At 51.9% G+C, this 25445-nt stretch overlaps 1 protein-coding gene and 1 long non-coding RNA gene across 4 annotated transcripts in view; both read right to left on the minus strand.

Moving 5' to 3' along the window:
• The window catches only part of ADAM12 (ADAM metallopeptidase domain 12), a 262371-nt gene that overhangs the window by 89956 nt on the left and 146970 nt on the right, over positions 1–25445 (minus strand). For all 3 annotated transcript variants that reach the window (XM_016148241.2, XM_036222356.1, XM_036222357.1), the window contains 2 exons: positions 19815–19893; positions 4653–4729 (listed from right to left, as the gene is read on the minus strand). In XM_016148241.2, the coding sequence (XP_016003727.2) occupies positions 4653–4729; positions 19815–19893 (156 nt within the window). The remainder of the gene's footprint in view (positions 1–4652; positions 4730–19814; positions 19894–25445) is intronic.
• Positions 677–4635, minus strand: LOC118603813. The gene is made up of 2 exons (XR_004951297.1): positions 1504–4635; positions 677–1060 (listed from the first exon to the last, which is right to left on the minus strand). It is a non-coding gene; the product is annotated as an uncharacterized LOC118603813 (long non-coding RNA).

The following is a 25445-nucleotide window of genomic DNA, read 5'->3' on the forward strand; positions in this document are numbered from 1 at the left end:
GAATTGATGCAAGACTTTAAAGGAGCGTGATTGTGTGTGTACTTATGTGGGTACCAAATGGCCTTGTATTAGAATATTTCGATTCAGCTGACTTTTAACAGCATTTTGTGCTGTCTCCCACTTCTAGAGCCAGTGCTAAGAGCTCCCGGGGCTGCAAAGAATGCATCAGAAATGTTCCCCATCCCGAAGGTCCTTACAGCAGGTCAGGGGATGGGACAGCACGGCACGGCAATCGATCGACTTTGCAAGGGGGGGACGGGCACCTCAGGACAGGAATGTAAACAAATACGGACGCCCTGCTGGGCAGCAAGACCGTGCTCTATAAACAAAGGGCTGTCCACGACGTACAGAGAGGTGGGTCGAGCTGCGTGGTGAGGAGTATTTGGGAGACCAGGGTGGGCTTCACGGAGGAGGCATCACTTGACTCGGGCCTTGGTGGTGCGTGAACCTTCGGAGGCAAACGAGAGGTGTAGCGGGAGCTATGTCCTGGGCAGAGGACAGCAGAGCTCATGACAGCAAGACATGGTGAGGCATGTTCTGGAAACAGCTACAAAGCAGGGCGGCTGGAATGGGGGGCAGAGGACGGCGAAGCTGAAAGAAAAAATTGGCTCCAAATCGTGCGAGAGGCTCAGCGGAGCCAGTGTGGACGGAGGAGTCGGCCAGACTTGGGTTTAAGATGCAGTTTTGCTCATTAGAACTGAGGGGCCTAGGGGAATCGCCTCCCTGCTGCCACTGCTTCGCCCCTCATCTGAGGAGGGTGGGAGAGCATCCAGTGAGAGTGCGGAGGCTCCCCACGAATGCAGGAGACGCCTCTCTCTCAGGGGGGCGGCTGCGACTAGGAAGGAGGTGATGGTCACTGGACGCGGGCGTCTGGAGCGCCAAGCTGCAGCACCAGAAGGTCCCCGACGACTGTGCCTCTGGGGACTCTGCAAGACGGCAGTGACGCCTGCCTCCGACGTCCTCGTGATGCCGGAGAATAACGTCTGACACGCCCGGACTGTCATTATCGCCCCGTGGGGGACCCTAAACAGCCTCTTCCGTCAGGGAGCTCGTGCTCTGGCTGGGGAGTTAGAATGTGACCTTACTGAATGAAATCAGGACACGGGGGACACACGGGCTGTGTCGATGCTCCAGGGCCAGATGTCGGTCCCATTACGAAACACAGCAGGTCAGGGTCCTCTCCCAACACCTGACCGCCACGCCCGTGGGCACGAGGCGGCGACCGCAAACGCGAGACCCGACCGCGGCAGGCGCACCACGGACGGGCGCATGCGCTGTGCTGAGCAGGGCCGAGCACCCCGGGACACGTCTGACACGGCACGGCGCTAGGGCCCGAAGTTCCCATTCGGCTCGGAGTCCTTCCAGAGGAAGAAAAACCCCCCCGGCCACGCTCACCTCTACAACCCTCCTCCACGCGGCCCTCACCCCCTTCAGCTGTTCCTCGTTAACCCTCCCTTTCTACGGAGCCTCAGGCTCTCCCCCCCCACCCTGCCGCCCCCTTACCGCTCCCCTGCGAGCCTCGCGTGATGGCTCATCTGCCTCCCTCCTCTCCCGGTCTCAGGACAGAGCGCCTCTGGCCTGCCCGCCCCGGAGGAGGCATCGAGCCTCCTGAAGCAATGCAGGGCGTTCCGTCTCTGTTGTTATCTTCCTCTGAAAAACTGTCATTGGGAGTTTTCCTCCACGTTCCTAGATCTGAATGTATTTTGTCCCCCCGCCTCCCCATCTAACATAATTTTTCATCCCTATTTTCTTTCTTAAAATCAGCCCGGCTGGTGCTGCTAGAGATGCATTTTCCCCGTTTCCAGCCTCAGCCGAGTCTCCTGCCAGCGAGCAGTTGATGGGCTGCAGCTTTCTCTCTGGTCTGATTCTCCACTCGCAAGATCACAAAGCTGACTACACGGCTCCGGAATTTTCTGTTGATGCACGGTCTGCTGCTTTTGCAACAACAGCACAGAGATCCGGGAAGTGAAAAATCCTCAGGAGCGCCATCCCCACTCTGCTCCCATCGCGGTCTGTCCCCACCCCATCTTGGCGGTCAACTCACTTACTCTTCTGATTGTTCTGAAAATCTCAGCCGCAAGCATGTCACAGTATTCCTCTGAGTCACGTTATGGTCTGTACCTGGAGGGAACGTTCCCCAGGTGCTGGATGAAAGGCAGACGCTGAGACTCAGACACTCTGCGTGGGGGGAACTCGCGACTAGACAGTTTGTCTGGGGGGCAGACCAGGGAAGAAGGGTGGGAAGTCGTGACCAACCAAGGGTCAAGGCCAAGCACAGAGGGAAGATGCGTCTTATTTGACTGTTACTCTGGGAATACTCTACCTGGTTGCTCATCTTCATTTTTTAAGCTAGTTAGTCAGTCACTGGTTTATAGATTGTTTTATTTATTATATATATATAAAAAGAGCTATCAGGAACACCTTAGGGACATCCCTTTTCTCTTTACCCAATAAAAATTTGATCTCCCTATGAAAAGTACCTGAAAATATGGTTCTTTCTGTACACACACACTCACGATGACGTTTAAGCAGGCACGGTCAGAGACTGATAACAGCTAACAGCAAAGTAGAACAATGATAACAATGCACTGTAATGACGGTTATGCGGATGGCTTTGGGGACATTATTAAGCAAGATAAAGGCGACTTGAGCATGGCGCTTTGAAACTGCGACAGCAGGCCTGATGACCAAGTGACCAGGGGAAGGCGACAGCCCAGGGCGACTCGCTTCCCGGGTGGGAAGGAGCAGGCCAAGGAGGGGCCGTGACCTAAAACTTAGCAGTTGTTTATTTCTGGAGTTTTCCACTTCATATCTAGACTGCAGTTGAACTCGGGTCACTGCAACCACAGATAAGGGGGAGGACCGCGTCGTCGGATTCCAGTGATAACCACTGAACGATAAATCAGACACATCGAGGCCTGGGAGGGGAGACGTGAGGGATCAGCCTCGCACTGCGCGGGTCGCCGGGAGCCGGGAGCTGCGGCGGGGACGTGCCCGGGGGGCCGGGGCGGCGCCCCCTGCTCCCGACGCCTCCCCTCCGCTCCGCGCGCAGCCGCAACCGGGTGCCCGGCCTGGATGGCCCACGCGTGGCCGGGGGCGAGGCGGGGCGGCGGTCACGGGCAGCGGCCCGGCCCGCGGAGCCCGATGGGATGACGTCAGCACGACGCTGGACGCGGCAGCGCGCGGTGCCGGGCCGGGGACAGCCTCGCGTCGTCCTGGTGCACCGCGCGGCGACCCGCGTCCTGGAGAGCGCCAGCGGCCCGGGAGCGCGCATGCGCGATGCTGACGGGGGCCCGCTGGGCTGGGGTGTCGCGCGTCACACCGGAGGAGTCTGTCTCGTCACAGGTGGCTGCTGTCAATCAGCACGGCCTCGTCCCAGGACGGACGTTCGTTAAATGCCGGGCACGTGTCAGCAGTGACGGGGCAGGTGTCTGAGGGTGCCCGCCCCGGTCACTTCCGTGGGGCTCCTGCCCGTCATGGGCTGCTGTGAACACCGCGGTGAGGCCAGCCAGGGCGTCGCTTGACTCACGTCTGCAGGGCTTGCCTGGCTTGTGTCTCGTGTGTGTGTAGTGTGCTGTGACGGCGAGTTGTGCAAGGCGTGTCGTGTGCTGTGTTGCGTGTGACACGCTGCATGTGTGATGTGTGTGTGGGCGTGTCGGTACGGGATGTCGTGCATGTCAGTGTGTGGTACCTCGTGTGTGGCAGAGTACGGATGCGTCGTGTGTGGCGCACTGTGCGCCGTGTGTGCGTGGTGTGTGTCGCCATGTGACGTCGTATGCATAGTGTACTGTGTGCATTTTTGTGCGTGGTGCATTGCGTGTGGTGCGCCCGGTGTGGCACGCCTCGTGGGTATCTCGGGGTGCGGGTGTGCTGTGCATGTGTATGTTTGGGGGGGCATGTGCTGTACGTGTCGTGTGTGTCTAGAGGCTCGTTCTCCGCAACCCGCACGGAGCCCACAGAGCCGTGGCCGTTACCGCCGACACTCAGGACGCGGCCGTTCACTCCCAGGCCCCTCCGTCCTCCCTCCCACGGCCACGCCGGTGCCACGGGCCACAGCAAAGCAGGACTTCGAGGGTGCGGGCGGTTAGGTCACAAACTCGGTAAATAAATCCAGTGCAAAGGCCGAGGCAGCCGGAAACCGGTCAGACAGGCGGGTCTTCCCGGGGAGCACTCGAGGGCCAGGTGTGATCCGGGAGGAGGGGCTGCCTGTCCCGTGGACGGAGGCAACTGCTTTGTGCCACGGCCTCGTGGCGAAAGCCCCTGCGATCGGGCCGGCGCCAGCACTTTGGCCCGGGGCCGAATTCGCTCCTCCACTCGGTCCCCTGACGAGAGGAGCCTTTTGACCACGCGGGCAGCCGAACCGCTACCTAACTCCTGTCTTTAATCACCAGGAAACGTGGCGCATCAGGGCCACGTGAACGAAAGGTAGTCACGAGCTCCTCGGGCGCTGACACTCGGCCGGTGCGGCCGCTCTCCACCTCCCAGGAGGACTTCGACGACGTCGCGAGGGAGGAGCCGCGGTCCGGGGCGAGCGATGCTCCGCCAGCTGCCCAGGGGCTGGCACGGGGCGCGGCCCCGCCGGTCGCTCCGGGGCTTCGGACCGCGCAGTGCTCGCGCTTCAGATCAGGGGCGGCGTTAGCACCGTCACTTACCTGAGACCGGAGCAAGCGCTGAGGCTGACCGCCGAGCCGGAATCCCCGTGCACGTGCCCGTGGTAGAAGCAATGACCCTGGAATGAGGAGAAAGTCAGTTCGACCGCAGCCCCGTCTTGCCCCCCTCAGCGCACCCGCGGCCTCCGACCGCCTTCGCTCGTTTGCAGCCATAGGATTTTCTTTTGCATGAGATATTGAGCCGGGAGTCGTAATCTTTAATGCTAAGCCCCACGTGACCCCGCCGGGATCTACGGCTGGAGCGTCCTACAACAGGGTTTTGAGATGCGTCTGGCTCGATTCTTCTCTCTAACGCCCTCCGGGAAGGCCCCGATGCCGATCGGTCCGCAGAGCCCAGCGGCAGAACAGACCGCACGGCATCGCCGTTGTGCCCTCGTGGAAACTGCCTTTTGTAACGAGACGAGGAGCGGCAGGGGGTATTTTAACACACCGCGAGATGGACTAAAACGAGGCCTGACTCTCTAGCGGATGAAAACAGAGGAGCAGATGCGAGGGAGGAGACGGAAAGGGGACCTCGCCCAACTGCCCAGTTAAGAGCAGGACGTCTGACTCGGCAGGAAAGAAAAACCGGAAGGTCGTCGAAGTCTCAGGGAGAAGGCCCTGCGTGCCCTGCCTGCGACAGTCCACACTGTAATGTCACCGATTACAAAAGGAAGCCACAGCATGGACACTTGCTTAGTGAAGACAGATTTCTGTCCAGATTCAAGGCGAATATCATTGTTGAGTAAAGGTGTGTTGCAGCCCCCATTAAGCGGCTGACCGGCAGAAGATGGCTAAGTACACGCAGCAGTCCTCCTTCAAGTCCTCTGGAGTGCCAGGGCGAGCAAAGGGCTGCGTCACTAAGGCGGGAGAGAAGTGGACACGGCACGTGGCTCCTTCCCTCGGGACGATACTAACTCACTTTTTCCAGGATAAGACTTGGTGTCCAGTTAGTTCGCCCAGCAACAACAAAATTGCAAAGACCACCTTGACCTTGCTAAGAAAGAGGACCATATAATGCTCAGTGGCAGAGGAACTCCGATAACTCCATGAGAAAGGGACCAAGATTAATGATCTCTTTGTTGCTAGGCAGAGGACAAAATTCTGAGATCATCCGAAAGACAACTAAAAGACGGAGATGGGAGTGGTGCAGGATATTTGTTAATTTGACATTTTCTTATTGATTCTAGAAGTTCTTTATATGTTCAGGCTATTCATCCTTTGCTGTTATTAAGTGAGAGATGTCTTTTTAACTCACAATAGTTTTTGTTGTACAGTTTCCAGTTTTTATGGAGTCAGATTTATCTACCTTTTCCCTTTATGCATTTTGCATATTGCGTAAGGTGGCTTTGTTCAAGGTCACGTGTAGGTCGACCTTTATTCCCTTCTATTTCTAGTCTTACGGTTAGCTCCTCAATCTATCTGGAACTTCCTTCTGTGGGGGTATGAGGTTGACATCTAACTTTCCCCACAAACCAAAAGCCAGCTCTTCTCCACCATCATTTTCCTCTTCTTACTGATCTAGAATGCTGCCTTGTTATATATCGAAGATCTACATAGGTATACGGTTCCCTCTTGTACTCCCCGAGCTATTCCCCTGAGGCACAGCCCCATTGGTCACTGCCGTCCCCATCCCACACTGTCTGCGTCACTGTGGATCTAGAGTACATGTTGCTATCAGAATACGAAATTCACACACCATAAAATTCACCCTTCATAAGCACACAATTGGTGGGTTTTAGTACATCCACAGGGCTGTGCAGTCATGCCCACTACCTAGTTCCAAAACTCTTCCCTCCCTCCCAGAAGAAACCTAGACCCGTTAGCGGTCACTCCCCATGACCCGCTCCCCAGCCCCTGGCAACCGCTAACCTACTTCCCGTCTCTGGAGTCACCTGCGCTACTCATTTCATCGCATCTGAGCGGAATCATGTGGCGTGTGTCTGGCTTCTTTCGCCAAACAAAATGTGTTCGAGGTTCATCCACGTTGTAGCAGGCATCAGTACTTTTCATCCTGGATAAAATCGCATTGCATGGACACACCAAATTTTGTTTTTCTATTTATCAGTTGACGGGCATTTGGGTTCGTTCCTTCCACCTTTTAGCTGTTACAAACGATGCTGCCATGAACTCCTGCGAATAGGCTTTTGTGTGGACACAGTCCCAGTTCTCTTGGGTCTACACCATGAATAGGCGTATGGTCGTATTACCTACAATTGGAACGACTAGACCGTACGGGAACGCTCTGTTTGGGTCGTGAAGCACTGTCGGACTGTTTTCCCAGGCAGCGGGATCATCTTACATTCCCAGGATACGGGAGGAATGCACGAAAGCTCTAAATTCTCCAGATGCCCGCCAATACTTCCTGTCCGTCCCGTGGACTCCATCTGTCCTAGTGCATGGGAGGTGGTATCTCATTGTGGTTTCGACTTTTACTTTCCCAATGACACGGAGCCTCTTTTCACACGCTTATTGGCCATCTGTGCACCTTCTTGGAGAAACGTTTACTCGACTCCTTTGCCTGTTTTTAAATTGGGTTATCATCTTTTCGCTGTTGATCCGGGAGAGATCTTTACATATTCGGGATACTGGCCCCTTCTCTGAGATGATGGGCAAGTATTTCCTCCTAGTTTTGTGCGTTGCCTTTTCACTTCCTTGATCATGGATTTTGAAGCACACACGTTGACCGTTTTGATGAGGTCCAAGCTCGTTTTCTTTGGTTGTTTACGGTTTGGGCGCCTTGCCTAAGAAACCATTACCTGATCTAAGGTGGCAATGATTTACATCTGTTTTCTTTTAAGCATTTTGCAGGTTTAGTTCTTACATTTAGCCTTTGATCCACTTTGAACTAACATTTGTATATGGCTTGAAGTTGGAGTCCGGTTCACTCTCCTGCCTGTAGATATCCAGGTGTTCCACAGCCGTTTATTAAAAGACTCTACTTCCCTGATTTGTCCTGGTAAACTTGTTGAGAGCGACTTTTCTTTAGGTACCTTTCATTTTTTAAAAGAAGCTTCTAGGCTATTATTGTCTATTCTCTCTTTCGAGTGAGTTTTAGAACAAAATTTAAGCTCTGTAATAATTCGTCGAGATTTTTGCTTGGATCACATTAAATTTATAGGTCAATCTAGTAAGGATTTGGTAGTTTTACCATAGTTTTCCTATCCATGTACATAGTATATCTCTCTAATAAAGATGCTTTGATGCCTTCCGGTCCAGTTTTAGATTTTTTTTTTTTCCTATAGATATTGGAAAGTTTTCATCAGGCTAGATTATTAGGTTTTATAACATGTGGCATTAGGTTTTGCCTAGGTATTATATATGTTTGTTGATATCATGAGTAAGACTTTTTATTATGTCATGGTTATTTTTAATGTAAAGAAAACCTTTGTTTTTTCAAGTTTTCTTATATCAGATCCTTTGCTGAAACGTCAGCTTAAATAGTTTGTAGACTATCTTAGAATTTTGTGTTATTGACTATATCAACTACAAACAACGAAAGGTCCGTAGGCTGCTTGCTGACCCTCATATGGCATTGAGGAGTGAGATGGCTGGGTGTCCGGGGCGAAGGTGGGAGAGGGTCTTGCCCACAGGGAAAGCGCGTGCGAAGACAGTGGTCAAGGGGGAAGGGGGCGGCAGCCCTGGCGAAAGGGTTAGAAGATTCCGGAAGAGCTTGGCACACACAGTGCCCTGTCTACGCCCTGGCCAGGGTGTCATCCTTCATGAGCATATGGCTTAGGAAAGAAGGAATGCACGAGGGACCGTGGCAGGGAACATGTGCCCAGACCTCCACGCCGGGCACCAGGCTGCAAGCTCGCCTCCTCAGCTCCCACGTGAAATAACGTTAGAAAGTCTCTGCAGTCCCCTTCTTTCTAACCCTAGCGTGCGCACTTAAGGGAGGTGTGATATCGAGTCTCTAGACACAACAGAGTCATGTGCCTGGACCGAAAGGCTCCTGGTCCGCTCTGCACAGGGCAGGGGTCGATCGGTCCTGGGAGCCCGGCAGGCACGTCAGAGCCGGACGAGTCCAAGAATGAGAGGACAGAGGCCGGCGTTACTGCTCAGGCTTCCTGGGGCAACCAGAATCACCGGGTTTGGACAGTTACACATTTTTGGGGGTGTTTCACATGGTATAGAATTTGCCTCATTTTAGAGAATGTGAAATGTTGCTATAGGCAGCTAAGTATTGGTGAAAAAAAAAAACAAATCAAAATGCAAATGATGACCATAATCTTAATTACTGACCTCTGAAATTTCAAACTCATTTCTTTCCAGTCTCAATTTATTTGGAATAGATTACTTATCGAGAGTGTTTTCAAATTAAATATTCAGATATACAAGCTCATTAAAGCATGAGCTGAGCACAAATTAGTATTAAATCGATTCTCAGTTCAGCAACCTATTGCCTGTAAATGAGGAGAGGAAGGTTTTAGCTCCATGAGCTGGTCCTAAACACTCCCACTCTGGAGCTGACAACTTACCTCTTAGCTCTAGAACTACTTTAGATTTACCATCAGACAGCTGACTAACGAGCCTGTCGTTCACTCCTGACTAATCAAGGAAGTGATCACCTTCTTAGATTACTAATTAACTGCCAAAACTCCAGTTCTACATTCTCCAGGACAAGTGCAATTTCCTGAAGTTTTTTCAATATGATTCACTAAATGTTTAAACCAATGCGATTTCATTTTTATAATGTGGTAAGTCGTCAAATAAATTCACAACTCAGAATGACACACTCAGCCCACCGCGTGCCACATAATCGGTTGGGGAATTTGGGTACGGGGGGGTGAGGGAGAGATGCACCCCCTTTGGGGGCGGCTGGGGCATGGGGAGCAGCACAGGTAGCAGCGGCCTCAGGGACCAGCAGCGCCCACTCAGGAATGGCTCCGGGTGAGCCTGTGCCCCCATATCTGAGGGCCAGGCTGCCTCCCCTGGACGGATGCTAAGAGGCGAGAGAACCTGCTGGCCCTTGTGGGTTCGTAAACACTTGTCCTGTTGGATCTGGATGTGGCCGTACCAGCGAGAGATGCAGCAGGCGTCCATTTGGACAAAGGACGTCTTGTGGCCCAGGGCCCACGGATCTATCGATGACCACAGTGGCCTCTGCAAGCTTCCCCGAGCCCCATGTCCTTTCTGTCGACCCCACAGTGCTGAACGGGGCTGTCTCCTTCTCATCGCGCTCATGTCCGTAACGAGACCTGGAGCCCAGACATCTTCGCCTGGTTCTGCTGATCCGATACATTCTATTTCTACCAACAAACCATAACATAGAAAACAGTCCCAAACACACAGAACCACAAAATTACATCTTTTCCTTAACAAAACCTCTAACCGTGTATTTTACATACTCATTACTTAACCTAATGCATTCCCCCACGCCAGCAAAATAGATTTTCCTTCTGTTTAATACCATCCATCAAATATAACAGTGGGTAAGAGGAAGATGGGGTAAGAATGAAAACAGTCGCCCGCAACTCTGTGCCCCAGGAAGCGGCATCGACGTTCTGCTCCCCAGGCCTCAGGGGACTGGAAAGGAATTCTCAGCACTACACAGAAACAGGCTGACCCTGGGATTAAAAGGGACCCTGAGCAGACGCGTCTGTCAAGGAGTACGCCGAGCAAAACCATCTCCAACGCTTCACCCTCGGGACTTCGTAGGGCCTCCCCGACCCTGGGCGACAACCAACGCATCTTGACCTGCTACTCGGATCACACAGCGTTCTAGCTGGACGGAAGCTTCAGGTCGTCTGAGGCCCACCTTCCTCTTTCGGCTGCCCCTGCCCTGGATGGACCTGGAGACTGGGGCCCTGGCTGGTTCCACGACTAAGGCTGCGGAGTTCGTCACTGGCGAAGCAGGGACTAACACCCGGGCCTCTGGACTGCAGGCCGACGGCTCCCCTCCTGCTCTTGCTGCCTTGGACATGCGCCGTCACGACAATCTCTTTTTGAAAAGAAAAGCTGCTCCTAAAACCCAAATGCAGACGGAAGGCACAGCAGAGCCCTGTCATGGTGCCACTCAGGGGACCCCAGGCAGCGAAGTCACATCTGAACTCAGAAAAGTCTGCAGACAGGGTGGGTACGAGGGTGACTGTGCGTGCGTGTGTGTTTGTGCATGCATGTGCGCACGTGTTTTGTGTGTGCATGTGTTTGTGTGTGCATTGCAGGTGCACATGCATACATGTGTTTTGTGCATGCATGCGTACATGTGCACGTGTGGATGTGTATTCGTGCATGTGTGTACACACGTGTGTACACACGCGTGCGTGTACACATGCGTGTACGTGTGCCAGTTGCTGATCTACACTTCAGAGGGACAGTTGTCCAGCCTTTTTCCTTTGCCTGGCTCATCTGGCCCCCTCATACTGCGTGTTTGTTTGAGACCAAAGCAAGGGGACAGTGCATTCAAGCACAGGAAGAAGCGACTTTGCAGCCCGTGGCCTCCTGTGACTGGGAGTCTTTACGCTTAACCCTGAGTCTGGACAGGACGGGCGGCTGAGAAGTAAGTCGCTACGCGTGTGTGCCCAGAGCGCTCTCCCTCCAGCTCCTGTGACGGACACGTCTGGTGACAGCGATCGAGGACCGTCCCCGGGGGCCAGCGCACGGTCTCGCTGGAGTCCTGCACCAGAGAACACGTGCGTAGGAAGCCGCGCCCACGTTCTGGGGGGTCTCCTGGCGAATGCGCCCGGACGGAGCATGTCCGCCATCGTGAGAGCCCTACGCCGACCTGGAGCTGGATCTCGGGGTTTGGGACACCGAGTCTCGGTTTTCCTACTGCCAAATGGGACGGACGCGCATCGCCCTGGGTTTTAGGGATCAAACAAACAGTGCGTGAGGAAGTGATTTGTGAAACGTCACAGATCTGGAACATGAAAATATGTATTTTAAATCTATTACGCTGTAAGGTCTATTTTCCACCTGGCTGTTTCCCTCTGCACTGGCTCCCAGCTCAGCGTCTGTTTGTAGAATGAATGAATGCGCACGTGTGAGAGAAACTGACCCCTGAGAGAGGAAGGAGTCTGATTTTCGTGCCCTCCCTCACTGGCTCCTAACTCTCAGCTCTGAATCATCTCGAATGCTGCGTGGGACTTTGTGTGGATCCCCCAGATGAAGGGAAGGGCTGGGGGGCTAGCCACTATGTCACGGAGACGTACGCGTCGTAAGAACTCTGCCCTTGGCGCGGCTCATCGACCTCTCCGCTGCCCATAGCCCACGTTCCGTTCCATTATCGTGATCTACGGGGGACTTCAGAAGGAACATGTGCTCCGGGGCGGTTAAGAGTTGTTGCGAATTGCTCACCAAAACAGAGCGGCGGCTGCAGCCGGCTCGCTGTCCTGAAGGCCTGACCGCGCTCCAAGTTCCGCATCTGTCTGGTTCGTGTTCACGTTCGCGGCTGGTTACGCGTGCGGGCTGAGACTCAGGCCTGGGCCGCCCTCCTCCCTGGCTCGCGAGCCTGAGCTCTGCACACTCCGCCCCCGGGGCAGAAGGCCTGTTGCAGAGCATCCGCTGTCCTGGCAGCTTTAGAGGAGGAAGGTCACCAAAGCCTGGAGCTCCTCCGACACTCATTCCAAACCCACGTGGATTTGGCTCTTCCATTGTTTAGTTCCTAAAGCATCCTCGTCATGGCCCGTCATGCCATCTGGAGTCAGACGGCTTGTTCTCCGAGGACAGGGACCATGTGTCCTCCTCGCTTCTTCACACAGCCACAAAGCGCTGGACCTTGACTCAGTCCAGTGAGGCTTCCCAGCGAGGCACTTGGAGAATTCCCAGACGGCTGCCGGGCCTGTCCTCTCCCCACATCCCAGGACTGCAGCTCAGCTGGACATCCCCTGCTATCCCCTGGAGGTGTTCGCTGGGAGCCTCTTTTTGCGAATGCATGCCAGTCCGTCCCCTAATCCACCTTGCTATAGGCGTATGGACTCACTGCAGTACAGCAGACGCCACCCCCACGGACACGTGAAGGAGACCTCGCTTCAGCGTTCCAGTCCTAGTGAACCAGGCGCCACAGTGGTTAGGAGCCCGGAGTCGGGAGCTGGCCTACGTGGCTTTGAATCCTCATCAGGCTGGGCTTGATCTGGCGACTTAACCCCTCTATGTCTCAGAGTCCACAGCTGCGTATCAAAAGAGCCAATGCTGATTTAGCGTGAGGATCAAACATGAAAATAGATAAGAAAGCACTCTGCACGGTGCCCTGCGTGTTGTTGACGCTGGCGTAATGCTAGCTGCCATGTCGTCACGTTGGATACTCAACAAGCATTTGCTGTCGAGTGAGCGTGTGAATGAATGAATGAATGAATGCATACATGCATGAAAACATAGGGCACGTGGCCATTGTGGAATGTGGCTGCTGCTCTAAGGAATCTGAACTTGGCTGAAGGGGGGTTGGGGGAGCTATTAATGCTTTGGGAGGATTAAAGTACGAGTGCCATGGAACACGGCACACACAGGAAGATATTCTAGAAGGATGGATCGGGCAGAAGTGGGGACCGAATGAACCCTCGGTGAGGGTGGAGGAGGGGGGAAAGGGCAGGAGGGGCGGCCTGAGCTGGAGCAGACGGGGCGGCGGGCGGGCGCTGCAGAGCGCCTCGCGCCTTGGTCAGGGGAGGCCGGAGCGGCCGTGTGAGAGAGGGAGCCTGGCCGAGCCGGCGAGTCAGACGTGTGCAGAGCGCAGAGACGGCGCGGGAACCGCACCCAGCCTCCGAGGCTGTGCTGACCGATGGGCCTCGCTCGCCGAGGCACACAGATGGACTGCGGATGGTCCTCGGCTCCCCGCCGCCTCCAGAGCCACCTGCGCCTCCTCGCGGCCGGCTGCTCTCTAACCGTGACCCACCGTGGCGGCTCCCTGGCGCCCTGTGCCCAGCCACGCCCAGGCCCAGCCACCTGCACGGGGTTCTCCTCCTCCGTGGTAGGAAGCAGCGGTGTGGGAATGGACGCCATGTCACCCACTCGCCACTTCTGACCCAGCCGGTGGACCCCAGGCCCGTCCGACGGCCATGCTCAGCAAGCACCGACTGGTCCCCTGTCGAGGTCTGTCACAGCGAATGTTTCACCCACATTTTCGGTGAGAAACAATGCCACAGACGGAGGCCTTCGGGCCTTGCTCCCGTGTACAAGGTCGGCCATTTCCCCCCCCTCCCCCCCCATCCGTGGCCCTGGGGCCTCGCCTCTTCCCGCCGTCCCGCAGGGTCCGCGGCCTGAGCCGGCTCCGGGGCTGCTCCCGCCGCCTCTGACCACCTTCGCGCGCTAGGCGGGGCTCGCGACGCCCGCACCTGCGCAGGGCGTCCCCTCGGTCCACACCTTCTGGTGGCCACCCGGCATTCTTCCACAGCAGGCGGAGTTCTCCCCGGGACCTCGGGGTCCTCCGCGCTCTGGCCCTCGTCAGCTTTCAAACGCTTCCTCACCTCCAAGTAAGACTCGGCCTCGGCCTGGGATGTCCTCCCCTCGGTCACGGCCGGTTCACGCCTCCTCAGCCTTCAGACCCCGGCGACACGGCCCTTCCGCGGTGAGCCTCCCCCGGTCCCGCGGGCCAGACCACGGCCCCGGCCTTTGCCACAGCACGCGCTGCACGGGTCTCCACGAAGTCTGGGACCCCCGGAAACACGTCGTTCTCCTCCCTCCCATGTGGCCCCTGGTCTGCGTTTAATCCTCACTGTGTTCTCAGAGGCGGTCACGGTGCCTGGCGGCGGTCACGTGCTCACGTACACGTGTGTGACAGATGAGCACACGGATGCATTTCTGCCGAAGCACTGATGACCTTTAGGAGACGTTCTGGAGGGCCCTTCTGGCTTTTCCCAGAATTGTCTTTCGGGATGTAAATAGCATAAACGTCACGTGTGCTGTCTCCCACAGGCCTTATTAAAAGTGACAATATAAAACATAATCTCCCCTTAGATGTGGCCAGCAAAGGATTAAGCCACAAATATTTCATCCTGTCATGACAATGGAGAGATAAAAGACCAGCGATCAATTCCAAAATTAAAATCAGCCACTACTCTGCTTGTCAACCAGCTTATACTGATGGTTGAGAGATTAAAAAAAAAAAAAAAAATGATAGCCAAAAAGTGGTTCTTATTTTATGTATGATTTTAAACTTAGGAAAATCTATCGTGTGCCGACCGTAGGGGACAAGGAGATGAGTCAGCACATCGCCTTCTGTTTTCCGGCCTGATTCAATCAGAACGACCCCCGCGAAGCTGCAGAAGCCGCATCTGCCTCCTTACCGTGGGAGACCACGCGAGGCCCCCCTGCGGGGTCTGCCCGGGACCCGCCGCCTAGGGCTGTGGGTTTTATTCCGTGAACAGGACCGTTCACTCCTTATCTTTCCATCCCGTGGCCGAAGCTCAGAGAGGCACTGCAGGAAGGGGGGAGGTGGCTGCTGGGTTACGAGGAAAGTCAGCATTTTCCTAAGTAGAGCAGTGGTATGTGCTCGTAGTTTCTGGAAGTTTGGGGTGTCCCTTAACCCAGCTTCCGTGGGTCGCTTTACCTACTGAAGCCAGATTCAGAGTCAGATGAAGATCAGAATATAGTATCAGCCGAATTTCCTTTAAAAAACGGGCTTCTGGGGTATTCTGTTAGAGGATACAACTTAGACTGGAGCAGAAGTGAGGCTTCCAGAAATGTCCAACTTTTATCCACCCCATCCTGTTGCTAGCCAAGCCTTCAGACCCTCTTGGGGAAGCCGGGGCTGCAGTTCACTGTCACTTTGACTGCTTCACGGGGGGAGCAGGCACGTCTCAGCTGCCATTGCTGAGGGAGGACTGCGGGGCGAGGAAAGAGAGTCGCGGCATCGCTGGCGCCTAAGTCTGAGCCTGGCCCTCAGCTGTCCATGCGGAGCCTCCATCTTTCTCCCGTCTCAGAGCCATAAACCCAGCCGTACTGAACACACGTACTTGGCTACGAACTCAATGGGAACAAACTCATCGTCCCCTCCGCCCTCCAAGGCCAACGACTGCTTCTTAACCGTGCCAGGGGGAAACGGGTCACTCGCCCGATGGCCTAAACGAAGGGAAGCACTAGAGGCGACAACCCCCTCATTCACTACCTAGCCTTGTCTCCTCTGCCCCTTCAAGCTCTCTCGACCCTGACCGGCTCCATCCACCGCACAGCCCACTTCTGGAGGCATAAGCTTCCTTGACGACGAGAGGCCCTCGACGAATCTCCTTGCCTTCCGCCTGCCGGTGTTCCTACTCTGACGCCAGAGACCCTTTCTCGAGCTCAGAACTGAACGTGCCAGTCCCCGGCATGAAACTTTCTTTGGCTCTCAATTTTCAGTAAGATAAAGTCGAAATTCCTCACTGCAAAAGGGTTTCATATCAATCTTTCTCCTCTTCTTTATCCATTTTTAAAGAACTAGATTAAAAAGCACTTTCTCAGTGAAACGGCCTTTGACAAGTTAAACCTAACCCCAGCCTGTGCAAAGTTCCAATGGAATTTTGTGCGTACCTCTTATCGTAGTGATTATATTAAAACAGAATTACTTTCGTCTTTTTAAGGCCCCGCCTCTCCAGCAGAAGTTATACGCCGGGGAGCACATTTCATCCAGCCTGTATTCCCAAGCCTAACAGTGTCTGCCCTGCGAAGGTGCTTCCTAAGTGTCTGCTGAGTGACTGAATGAATGAATTCTGGATGGCATCACCTAAAAAAGGGGTCCCCACACCCCGGGCTGTGGGCCGGTACCGGTCCATGACCTGTAAGGAACCGGGCCACACAGCAGGAGGTGAATGGAAGGTAAGCAAGAGAAGCTCCATCTGCATCTGCAGCCGCTCCCCAGTGCCAGCATCACCGCCTCAGCTCCGCCTCAGATCACCAGGCATTAGATTCTCACAGGAGAGCCGGTCCCTGGGGTCACGAAGGTCGAGGACGGCTGGCCTAACGTGCGGCAATGGCTAAACGAATTATTTTTGGAAAACCTAGTGTAGGCGAGATGCTACATGGGGCTCTTTGGGAGCAGAAGGGAGATATAAGAAATATTTCCCACCCATAAACTCTCTTATAATCTACATAATATATAGTATGGATTAAATTGAAAAAATAATATCAACCATAATAAAACTTTTCATCTGAAGATATTAATATGTGGAATTGTATATCAGATGCCCTAATGTTGTAGTATCTTCATTCCTCAGCTACGTAACATGTAGCCATAAAGTATTTGTTAAAATATGTGCATGGCATGGTTCGCAAACACCTTGTATGTTTGCAACTATGTTCATAAGTGAAACTAGTCTGTAACATGATTTCGTGTGCGCCCTTTTTCTAATCCTGGTAGTTCTTCTCTCCCTGCCTTACATTTTTTTTATTTTTTTCAGTTCTCAGGAACTATTTGTTCCTTCATATTAAGGTTTGATGAAACTGACCTGATAAAATAGTTTGGATTTGATGTTATTTTGGGGGTCGATTTAAGAAATACTATTATTGATTTAATTTCTTTATATAGTTATATTTAAATTTTTCTATTTTATCTTGAACCATCGTTAAGAATTTACACTTAAAAATTGGTTAGTATTGCTCATGATATTCTTGTAATTAAAAAAAAATCTGTATAACAATAACTACATTGCTCTTTGTATTTCTAAAATTGTTTGCTTGGGAATTCTTTTTTCCCCCTTGATTAAATTTGTGTGCTATCCATTTTATTCATATTTTCAAAGAATCGGCTTTAGGTTTAATTGACTCCCTCAATTTTTTTTTTTGGTCTACCTTTTCATTTATTTTTGCTCATTTAAAAAATCTTCATTTTTGAGAAAGGTATATTTAGATTTCTATCTCTGTTTGTAGATTTATCAACTCATTGTTGCAATTGTCCCAATTATTACTTTGTATGTTTTGAGACTATTTTGCTGGTACATAATAAGTTTATAATTCTTTTACCATTCTCCTCAATTCTTTTTATCATTAAGTAATGACTCTCTTTATCCCTAATAATGCCTTTTTTTTTTTTTGCCTTAAGGTCTAGCTTGTCTGATATTCACAGCACCACAGTAACTTTCTTTGGGTTAAGATAACCATCTTGTATTTTGAGGGTGAATCTTGTAAAAATTAAGCAGCCGAATTTTATTTTTAAGTTCTAAGCAGGAAATCTGTTTTTACTTTAACGGATTTAATCCATTTATGTACAATGAGATTAATATGTTGACTCGTTTTTATCTTATTATTTCGTTTCATATTTATTCTACTTTTTCATCCTCTTTCTCCTTTCTTATCATCTCTTGGGTGGACATATTATTTTTATTCACCCTCTATTAATTGGAATTATACATTCTGTTTTTCTACCCTTTCGATGGTTATTCTTAAATTTGCGAGATACACACTTATCAAAATCCAAAGCGGATCGGCACCTCTATTGTTCTCCAGTGAAATACAAATTCTTAACCTGTTTTAATCTACTCGCTCATCTTGTTTGAAAACGTCCAGATTGACTCACTACTGCTGCGACTGCGGTTTTAGCGGCGGATTCGGGTCGATGTACAGACGGTCGTTCGGCTTGTTGCTGCCGGCAGAGTTCTGCCCTTGCGTCTTGGGTTCCGTTTCCTTCTACCCGAAACACTCTTCGGCCGCATCCGAGAGCAGCACGCTCTCTCGTCTTTGTGTGGAAGTGTGTTGCACTCTAGTTCTTGTGGAGTAGTTCGAGTGCAGGGTTGAGGGTGGCAGAAATGTTCCTCCTTTCTCTGAAGTCTCGGCTCCAGAGCTGCTGCCGAGAAGTCAGCTGCCAGTTCCACAGTCATTTTGTACAAACCCGTCTTGTCTCTCGGGGGGTTTTAAGATTTTTCTCGTTGGTCCCACAGGTTCACCAGCCTGGAGTGGGTTGATTTTCATTCTTCCTTCTGGGGACTCATGTCCTTCTTCAATTTGGGGATATTCTCATCTGTTCGGACATTGCTTCTTTCCTATTCAGCCCCCCACCCCCGCCCTGTATTTTTACTCTGGAATTCTTTTCGGCTTATTCTGTTCTTTTAAAAATAATTCTGATTTTTCTATTATCTTGCGTTCCCAGAGGTGCTAATTCTCATTTCTCTTGTTCACCAATGCTCGCTTATAATGGCTTTCCTTGTATGGTTTATAATTTTGATTTGGGGCTCATCTTTAATATTTTCCTTCTTTTTTTTTTTTTTTTTCCCTGGCATGGGCCTCTTATATAATCGGGGCTGCAGAAACATCCCTATAAAATCATTTCGGGTTGGCTTCAGCTTGGGCCCAAGGGACCCAGGGTTGCTGATTTGGGACTAGTTTTGAGGCCAATTTATTGACTGGAATTGCATCCCTCTGCAGGTCTTAGAAATCTGCACACCTGCCCGCTCCATTCAAAACGACACATGTGGGGCTGCCTGGGGTTTCAATCTCTCGCTTTGCATGAAATCTTTCTTCCACCCAGGACACCTGCAGACAGTCCTCTCGGCTGCCCCTTCTCTGGGTGGAGCTTTTCTTGTTTCTTCTTCACAAAGGAAGCAGCTCTCTGGGACCCACCTTCCATGGGGCTCTCAAAGACATCCACTCCTCTGTCCCAAACCCCCCAAAATCAAGTCCTCTTTCTGGGCCCGAATAACTCTTTGGGGTCCCATGACCTATTGCTCTGGCCTTACATCCTCTCGTTGTTTCTGCTTCCTTCGAATTTCTCCCTCTTCCAAGCTTGTCTAGGTATCAGCATCAATTCTAGATGCTTCTGTTGTACCTAGGATTTCTATGCATTTTTCTTTCAGGCTGGGGGGCTGCAGCAGCTCATCCCACCATATTGCTAGAAGCCGGAAGTTATCAGTTGATAAGTGCGAAGGGCCAAACACGAGGGAGAGACACAAGGCCTTTGAATTCTTTAAGGCACTTCCAAGTTTGATGCAGGCCAGTTCAGCCCAGGGATGACTGCTTTTCGAGCCATCCCTAACCGCGGCCAGGATTTTTAGAAAGGACTTGCTCAACTGAGCATCCCACAGTCCTTGGAAGGTGGTTTCAAGGTCAACCTGCAATAAAGCCACATCTCCGAAGACGATCCTGGCACATACCTGGCCAAGATCAAGTTTTCTGGTAGTAACAGTGGAATGCTTGAACACTAAGTGACATGCGAGGTCTTCTTGGGACCTAAGTGTAGGAGCCGGGCGTGCGAGTTTGCTCAGGCTGAAACGGCTGCAGAGTCGAGGGCATGGTGTCCGGGTGGGCCGAACCCACGGCACTTACCGTGTAATTTCGAGTGAGGGACACGTCAGTGCCGTCCTGCAGATAATGAGTCTCCGTGAAACCGCTCGCAATGAGACCTCTGTGGGAGACAAACAAAAAGCCGAGTGTAGAATCGCACTGATACGTTGCTTGTGAACATCCAGGCTGCTGGGCAGCCGGGTCTGAACCCTCTGATTTTACTGAGGCTCCCAAAGGACCTGATTTTACTGAGGCTCCCAAAGGACCTTCCCCCTGAGCAGGCTACCCAGGGCTTATCAGGGGGAGATTTGGGCAGGTGCGTCAGATGCTTGACTTTGAACAACACCCCACAGTGCACGTGGAGCCACCCCTCTCCCCACCTCAGTCCTCCGCCACAAACACGGGCTGTGCGCGCACTGGCACGTGCTCACACGGGCGCACACGTGTGCACGCACACTGGAACAGGCATGCGTGCACACCCATCTACAAAGAGTTCGGAGAATCACCGGCCTGGAAATGGCGGGGCTCCACCATCTAGAGTCGGTGGCTGGGCCATCTGCTGGGGAAATAATTTGGGATCCACAGCATGGCCCCTGCTGGTTCTCTAGCAGGTGAAAGAACCAGGCGTCAACGTTAAAGTGTCAAAGAAGAGTTCAGAACACCGCCAAACCGTTAAAAGCAGAGCTGTAGCAGGTGTGGACACACTGAAATATTGAGTTTCTAAGAGAAATCGAAAGAGGAGAAAATTCTATTTACCCTAAGTAGATCATATGCAATCGACTACATCTTGATGTTAGCGAAGTATGGGTTTATTTAGGCTTAAAAACTATTTTGCAATTCCTTTTGTAATATGCAGTATTGTATCCTTTTCACTATAACCACCACAAGTTTTTCCTGTACACCTACTATGTGCTAGGAGCTGTACTGGCTGCTGGGCTACAAAGATAAATAAGAACACTGCAGCCCGGTGGGGTGACAGAGGAGACATGATCCAGTGTGGGGAGCACTGTCCCACGGGCAGGGACAGAGTCTTACTGGGTGAACAGACGCACAGTAGGCGGAGCGTAGTGGGAGGGGGCGTCTTACAGAGGGAGCTGGCAGACGGAGCAGGAGGCCGCCCGGCAAAGAAGGGTGGGAAAGGACAGGACTCCCAGGCAGAGGAGGGCAAGCCCAGACGTCCGGGGGTCTGGAATCTGGGGAGCCAGGTTGGTGTGAGGCAGGGAAGGGCCCCACATGGAGCCTGGGTCACGACGGTCTGGGCGCTGGGTCAGGAGTTGTTTTAAGTCCTGGCCTTCGCAGACATGCAGCGCACGGTGACCATGCTGTCTGCCTTCTTTGTCTTCGTAGAATGTACTTCACACCATTCGGTTCTGCCGGGGTCACCCCACCCCCAGTCCAGGGGTGAATGTGGAGCCCAGGCTAACGCATCGCAACCTCCCCCACAGCACCCTCTGAGGTCTCTCCTCACAGGGCTTTCTCCAGCCTGGTCCCTTTGCTGCAGGAGGACGCTGCCCAGGGAAAACACAGCTCCACTCGGCTGTGACAAAGGGCAGAAAGGGGAGATCTTCAAGGTGACCCAAGGGCCCACTTTGCCTCCTCCCTTCCTCAACAAACCCTTCTCTTTTGCTTCGGCGGGCTGTAGCTGGGTTTCGCGACCGGATTCCTGATAAATGTGGAAGGGAGGGATAGACCGGGAAGGCAGAAGATGTAGCAGACGAGAACAACTTCCCTCACACGCAGGTTTCCTGAAGGTCTCCCCCGCCGGATCCGGACTGCGTGATCCCCCTGTCTGTACGGGTTTCGACATGTTGAGGATGCGCCTGGTTTAAATCAGCTAGACCCTCACGGCAGGCCTGAGCTGCGTTCTGCTCAACAACGAGCATTGAGAAGAGCTCGCCAAATACATAGAACAGGCGGCCCCTCGACTCGCTGACAGGGGTGCTCGGCTGCTCCTGCGCCCCCCACTCTTCACTCCGCTCAGGGGGACACGGATCACGTTGGAGAAGGTGAACCTCCCCATTGGTTTTTGCCCTCACACCCCCGTCTTCTAAGCGTCCCTCTTCAGAGCTGTCACAGAGCCCGCTGGGCGGGCTTGTGGCCAGGGGCACCGAGGCCACTGGCGTGGGTGGGGGGCGGGAGGGAGAGCGGGCAGGGGCGCCGAGGCCCAGATGAGGGGTCTGGAGAAGGCGGTGGTGGTCGGCCTTCACACGGCAGAGCTCCCGGAAGGCGTGCGAGGCCGGGGACCTTGACAGGGGCAGCCACAGGGGCGGGCTGAGCAGACGAGAGTCGTCCTGAGGGGCAGCAGAGAGACAGGATGGGAAGTCGGAAGGTAGGGCCTTGCAGGGGGTGGGTCATCTGAGGGGCAGGCCAGAGAGACGGCGACAGAGAGGGGACGGGGCGAAGCTGCTGAGGAGCAGGCGGAAGGGTGCACAGGGCTCGGGGACAGCCAGAAGGAGCCGGGAGCTCCCGCCCCGTGCCGGTGGGACCCGCGGTGGCCTCCGCGATCTCGTGGAAGGAGGGGGCTGGGTCAGCTTTATGATCGCAGAAGAAGGAGAAAAAGAAAAATTTAATATAATGCCAATTACGTCATTATTACTTATATTATTTGCTATTCATGAAAAATTTAATATCTTCTTTATCTATCTCACATGTTATTAAGCTTCAGTAATTTCTGGTCTTAACTGCGTTTTATTTTGAGCGAACAAGGCATGCGAACACCTAACGCCGACAGGAGCGGGGCGTGTAGAAATTCATAGAACAGAGAGAGAGAAAGTCAAGGCTTTCTGAGTGGAGCCGGCGCAGGTGGACGTCCCAGGAGGACATTCGGCCCATGGCACTCGGCCTACACGTGAGAAGATGGCCTTTCGGCAGACAGTGGTCAGCAAAGCTGTGGACGAGAGGACGCGGGGGATTTGACAGCAGTAAAATTAATTAGAAGATTTTAAAACATGACTCAGCACAAAGACCTTATGGCTGCTTCTTTCCGCCTTAAAAAACCTGTTGCTCTCCATTGTTATCCAAATGTGGCTTAAACAGAAATACAGCCATGGCCGTCCTTTCAGCTCTGGGAGCTCTTTTTCTGCTCGCCATGCTTGGGCTGCCACAAGGCTTCCCTCTCCTTTCTTGTCGGCTTGTCTTCTGCCACATTGGGTAGAGCTAAGGGCAGTGACTACATCCCTCGGCCTGCCACAATGCCTAGCGTACAGGAAGTGCTTCATGAACAAGTGGGTGACAAACCCTGAATCTCTATTACAGAAAAGCAACCCAATTTGAACACGATGCGTTTAAACTAATTGGATCCTAAAAATAAAAGTGACGTTCACAATGGCTGTCACCGGTTGTGGAGAGGGTGTGGGGGTGGGGACGGTCACACTCACTCCGCTGCTATTTGAAGAATTCTAAATGCGGTCAGGTCATTGAGACCAAGCCTGTCAACTTGTCATCAATTTTAGAACTACTTAAATGAGGGAAACAGGGAAAGGAAGCCTAAGAGATTGGCATCAATTACTTAAGGCTATGAAAAAACTCATTGATGACATGTCAACTTTTTCCTATGATTTTTTTGGAAACGATACATATGGTTTGAGGATTTAATTATTCTGTGCATCATATTCATGCAAAGGCATCTTGAGACAGCTCTTTCTTGTTTGTCAATTACACTAGCAAGCACTAAGGAAACTCTTTGCAATTAAATCACACATGTACTGAAGGCTTCAGTGATCTCCCTAATAAACCCCTTTGGCATTCAAAGGATCCAACCTAGTTTTCCGCTAAAGATTTACTTCACCACAAGTTAGTATCTTACAAATTACCAGATCATTCATATATAAATTTGGGTAATGATTTTCTCTTACAAGAATTTGGAGACAGCTACATTCACACGAGGAATAAACGCCTGGAGCTTCGACACCACACAGAACCCAATAAAAACCATAATTAAAAATGACGGCCAGGACCCTCCTAGTCCCTAAAATGAATAGCCTTTTACAAACAATCTGTCTCTCAGCCAAAGCTACATAAACGCAGAGGAAAGATTGAGAGGAAAACCAACGTTCTACCCAGACTGGATTCTTTGTATTCCAAGAGAGCTCACTCTGGTTTTTGGGGGAAACTGTAGCCTGGCCGGAATCACGGGACTCTTCACGCTGACATCATTGGTTCTTCTGGACTATTTTACGGAGAGATCAGACAGCTGAACGATTCTCTATAAAGATGGCACATTCAGGCGTGAAATAAGAGGAGGGAATGGAAATAAAAGAAGTGGGATCCGGCTGTGTCTACGTCTCAGCTTTGCTTGGGCGTCTTTGAGAACTCAACCTTGGCGGATGTCTATGCTTTATCACTTTCCTTCGGCCAAAGCCATCCTGGTCAATGCCGTATCCTCCGGGGGCTCGATCCGGGGCGCGGGGGCGAAGGTTACGTGACTCGTCCGAAGCCACACAGCCCAGCAGGTGGAGACTGAACTTGGCTCTACTTGGCTCCAAAGTCAGCCTCGCCCTAACCACTGGTCGACACGGCCTTGTCGGGAAAAAAAGGTCAGCACGTGGTTTCAGAGGCCAAAAAATAAGCAGAGGCAAATCACATCCTATAGTCTTCTGAAATAATTTTTTCCGCAATGCAAAATGGGCTTCTGCTGTTTCTCTTAGCACTTAATTTGATTTAGCTACGAAATTCAAATTATTTTTGGTTGTAATTTCAGCATTTCGGGATCTTAATTATTTAGAACTCTACATCTGTAAGAACAATGGGGCATTTACACTTGATTCTCTTTTGTTATTCTCCATTTGCTAAAGTACTCAAAATGATCAAAACAACCTTTTTTTTTTTTTCTGGAATTAAAAAAAAAAAGTTCCCTTTCCCCAGCTCTTTCTCATTTAGTTTCAGAACTATACTAAATAAAACTGTTGATACAGCATTTTGGAAACTGTAGGGGATAATTAAGTTTCCTGCAAAATAATTTCTTAATATACTAGTTCCATTTTAAGTTATAAATACACAGAATTTTGGTCAAATCATGTGGCATCTACACTGAAATCTCTTATTACTGTCATCTGGGACTATTCAGATGACTCTCTCCATGCACAAGATGAACGGGTTACATGTGGCATGGCTGACAATCGCAGGCTCTGTTTAAGAACAGTAGGGCTGATCCGCCCACTGCATTTTCCAGCCGAAACATAAAAGCAGGTGAGAGGTGATGGGGTCCCACCTTCGCGGCCCCACGGATGTCATTCTACACGGGCCTAAAGCTTTGGGTCACTTCCTCCCCCTTTTTCATGACCCTCTGTAGTTTGAAAGTCTTTCGAAAGTGGGCTTATTGCTGTCCTCGAAGTGACAGGACTGTCTTCACGGTATGAGATTTATCAAGTTTAGTCGGCATGCCTTCGAGGAAAGCAGAGCTGTAAGAGGAAAACCCCAGAAACGATGATTTCCACAGGCAAATAAGGCCGGGCACGTGCTTCTCCTGGAAGGAATCTCAAGAACGGGGTTCACGGGTTAACTGACATCGTCCTCCTCACCTTCTTGCCAGCATAGGCATGACACCCATTTATTCTAAGCTTCAGATGCTGCTTCTCCTTTTGAAAAGAGTGGGGAGCCGGGGAGGGGGCAGCAGCATTGGGGGTAACGTTAGCTCGAGCTCTCATTGAACGAAGGTGCTTTACAGGCAGCGTT

The sequence above is a fragment of the Rousettus aegyptiacus genome, unplaced genomic scaffold (assembly GCF_014176215.1).
Source record: "Rousettus aegyptiacus isolate mRouAeg1 unplaced genomic scaffold, mRouAeg1.p scaffold_m13_p_6, whole genome shotgun sequence".
Taxonomy (NCBI): Eukaryota; Metazoa; Chordata; class Mammalia; order Chiroptera; family Pteropodidae; genus Rousettus; species Rousettus aegyptiacus.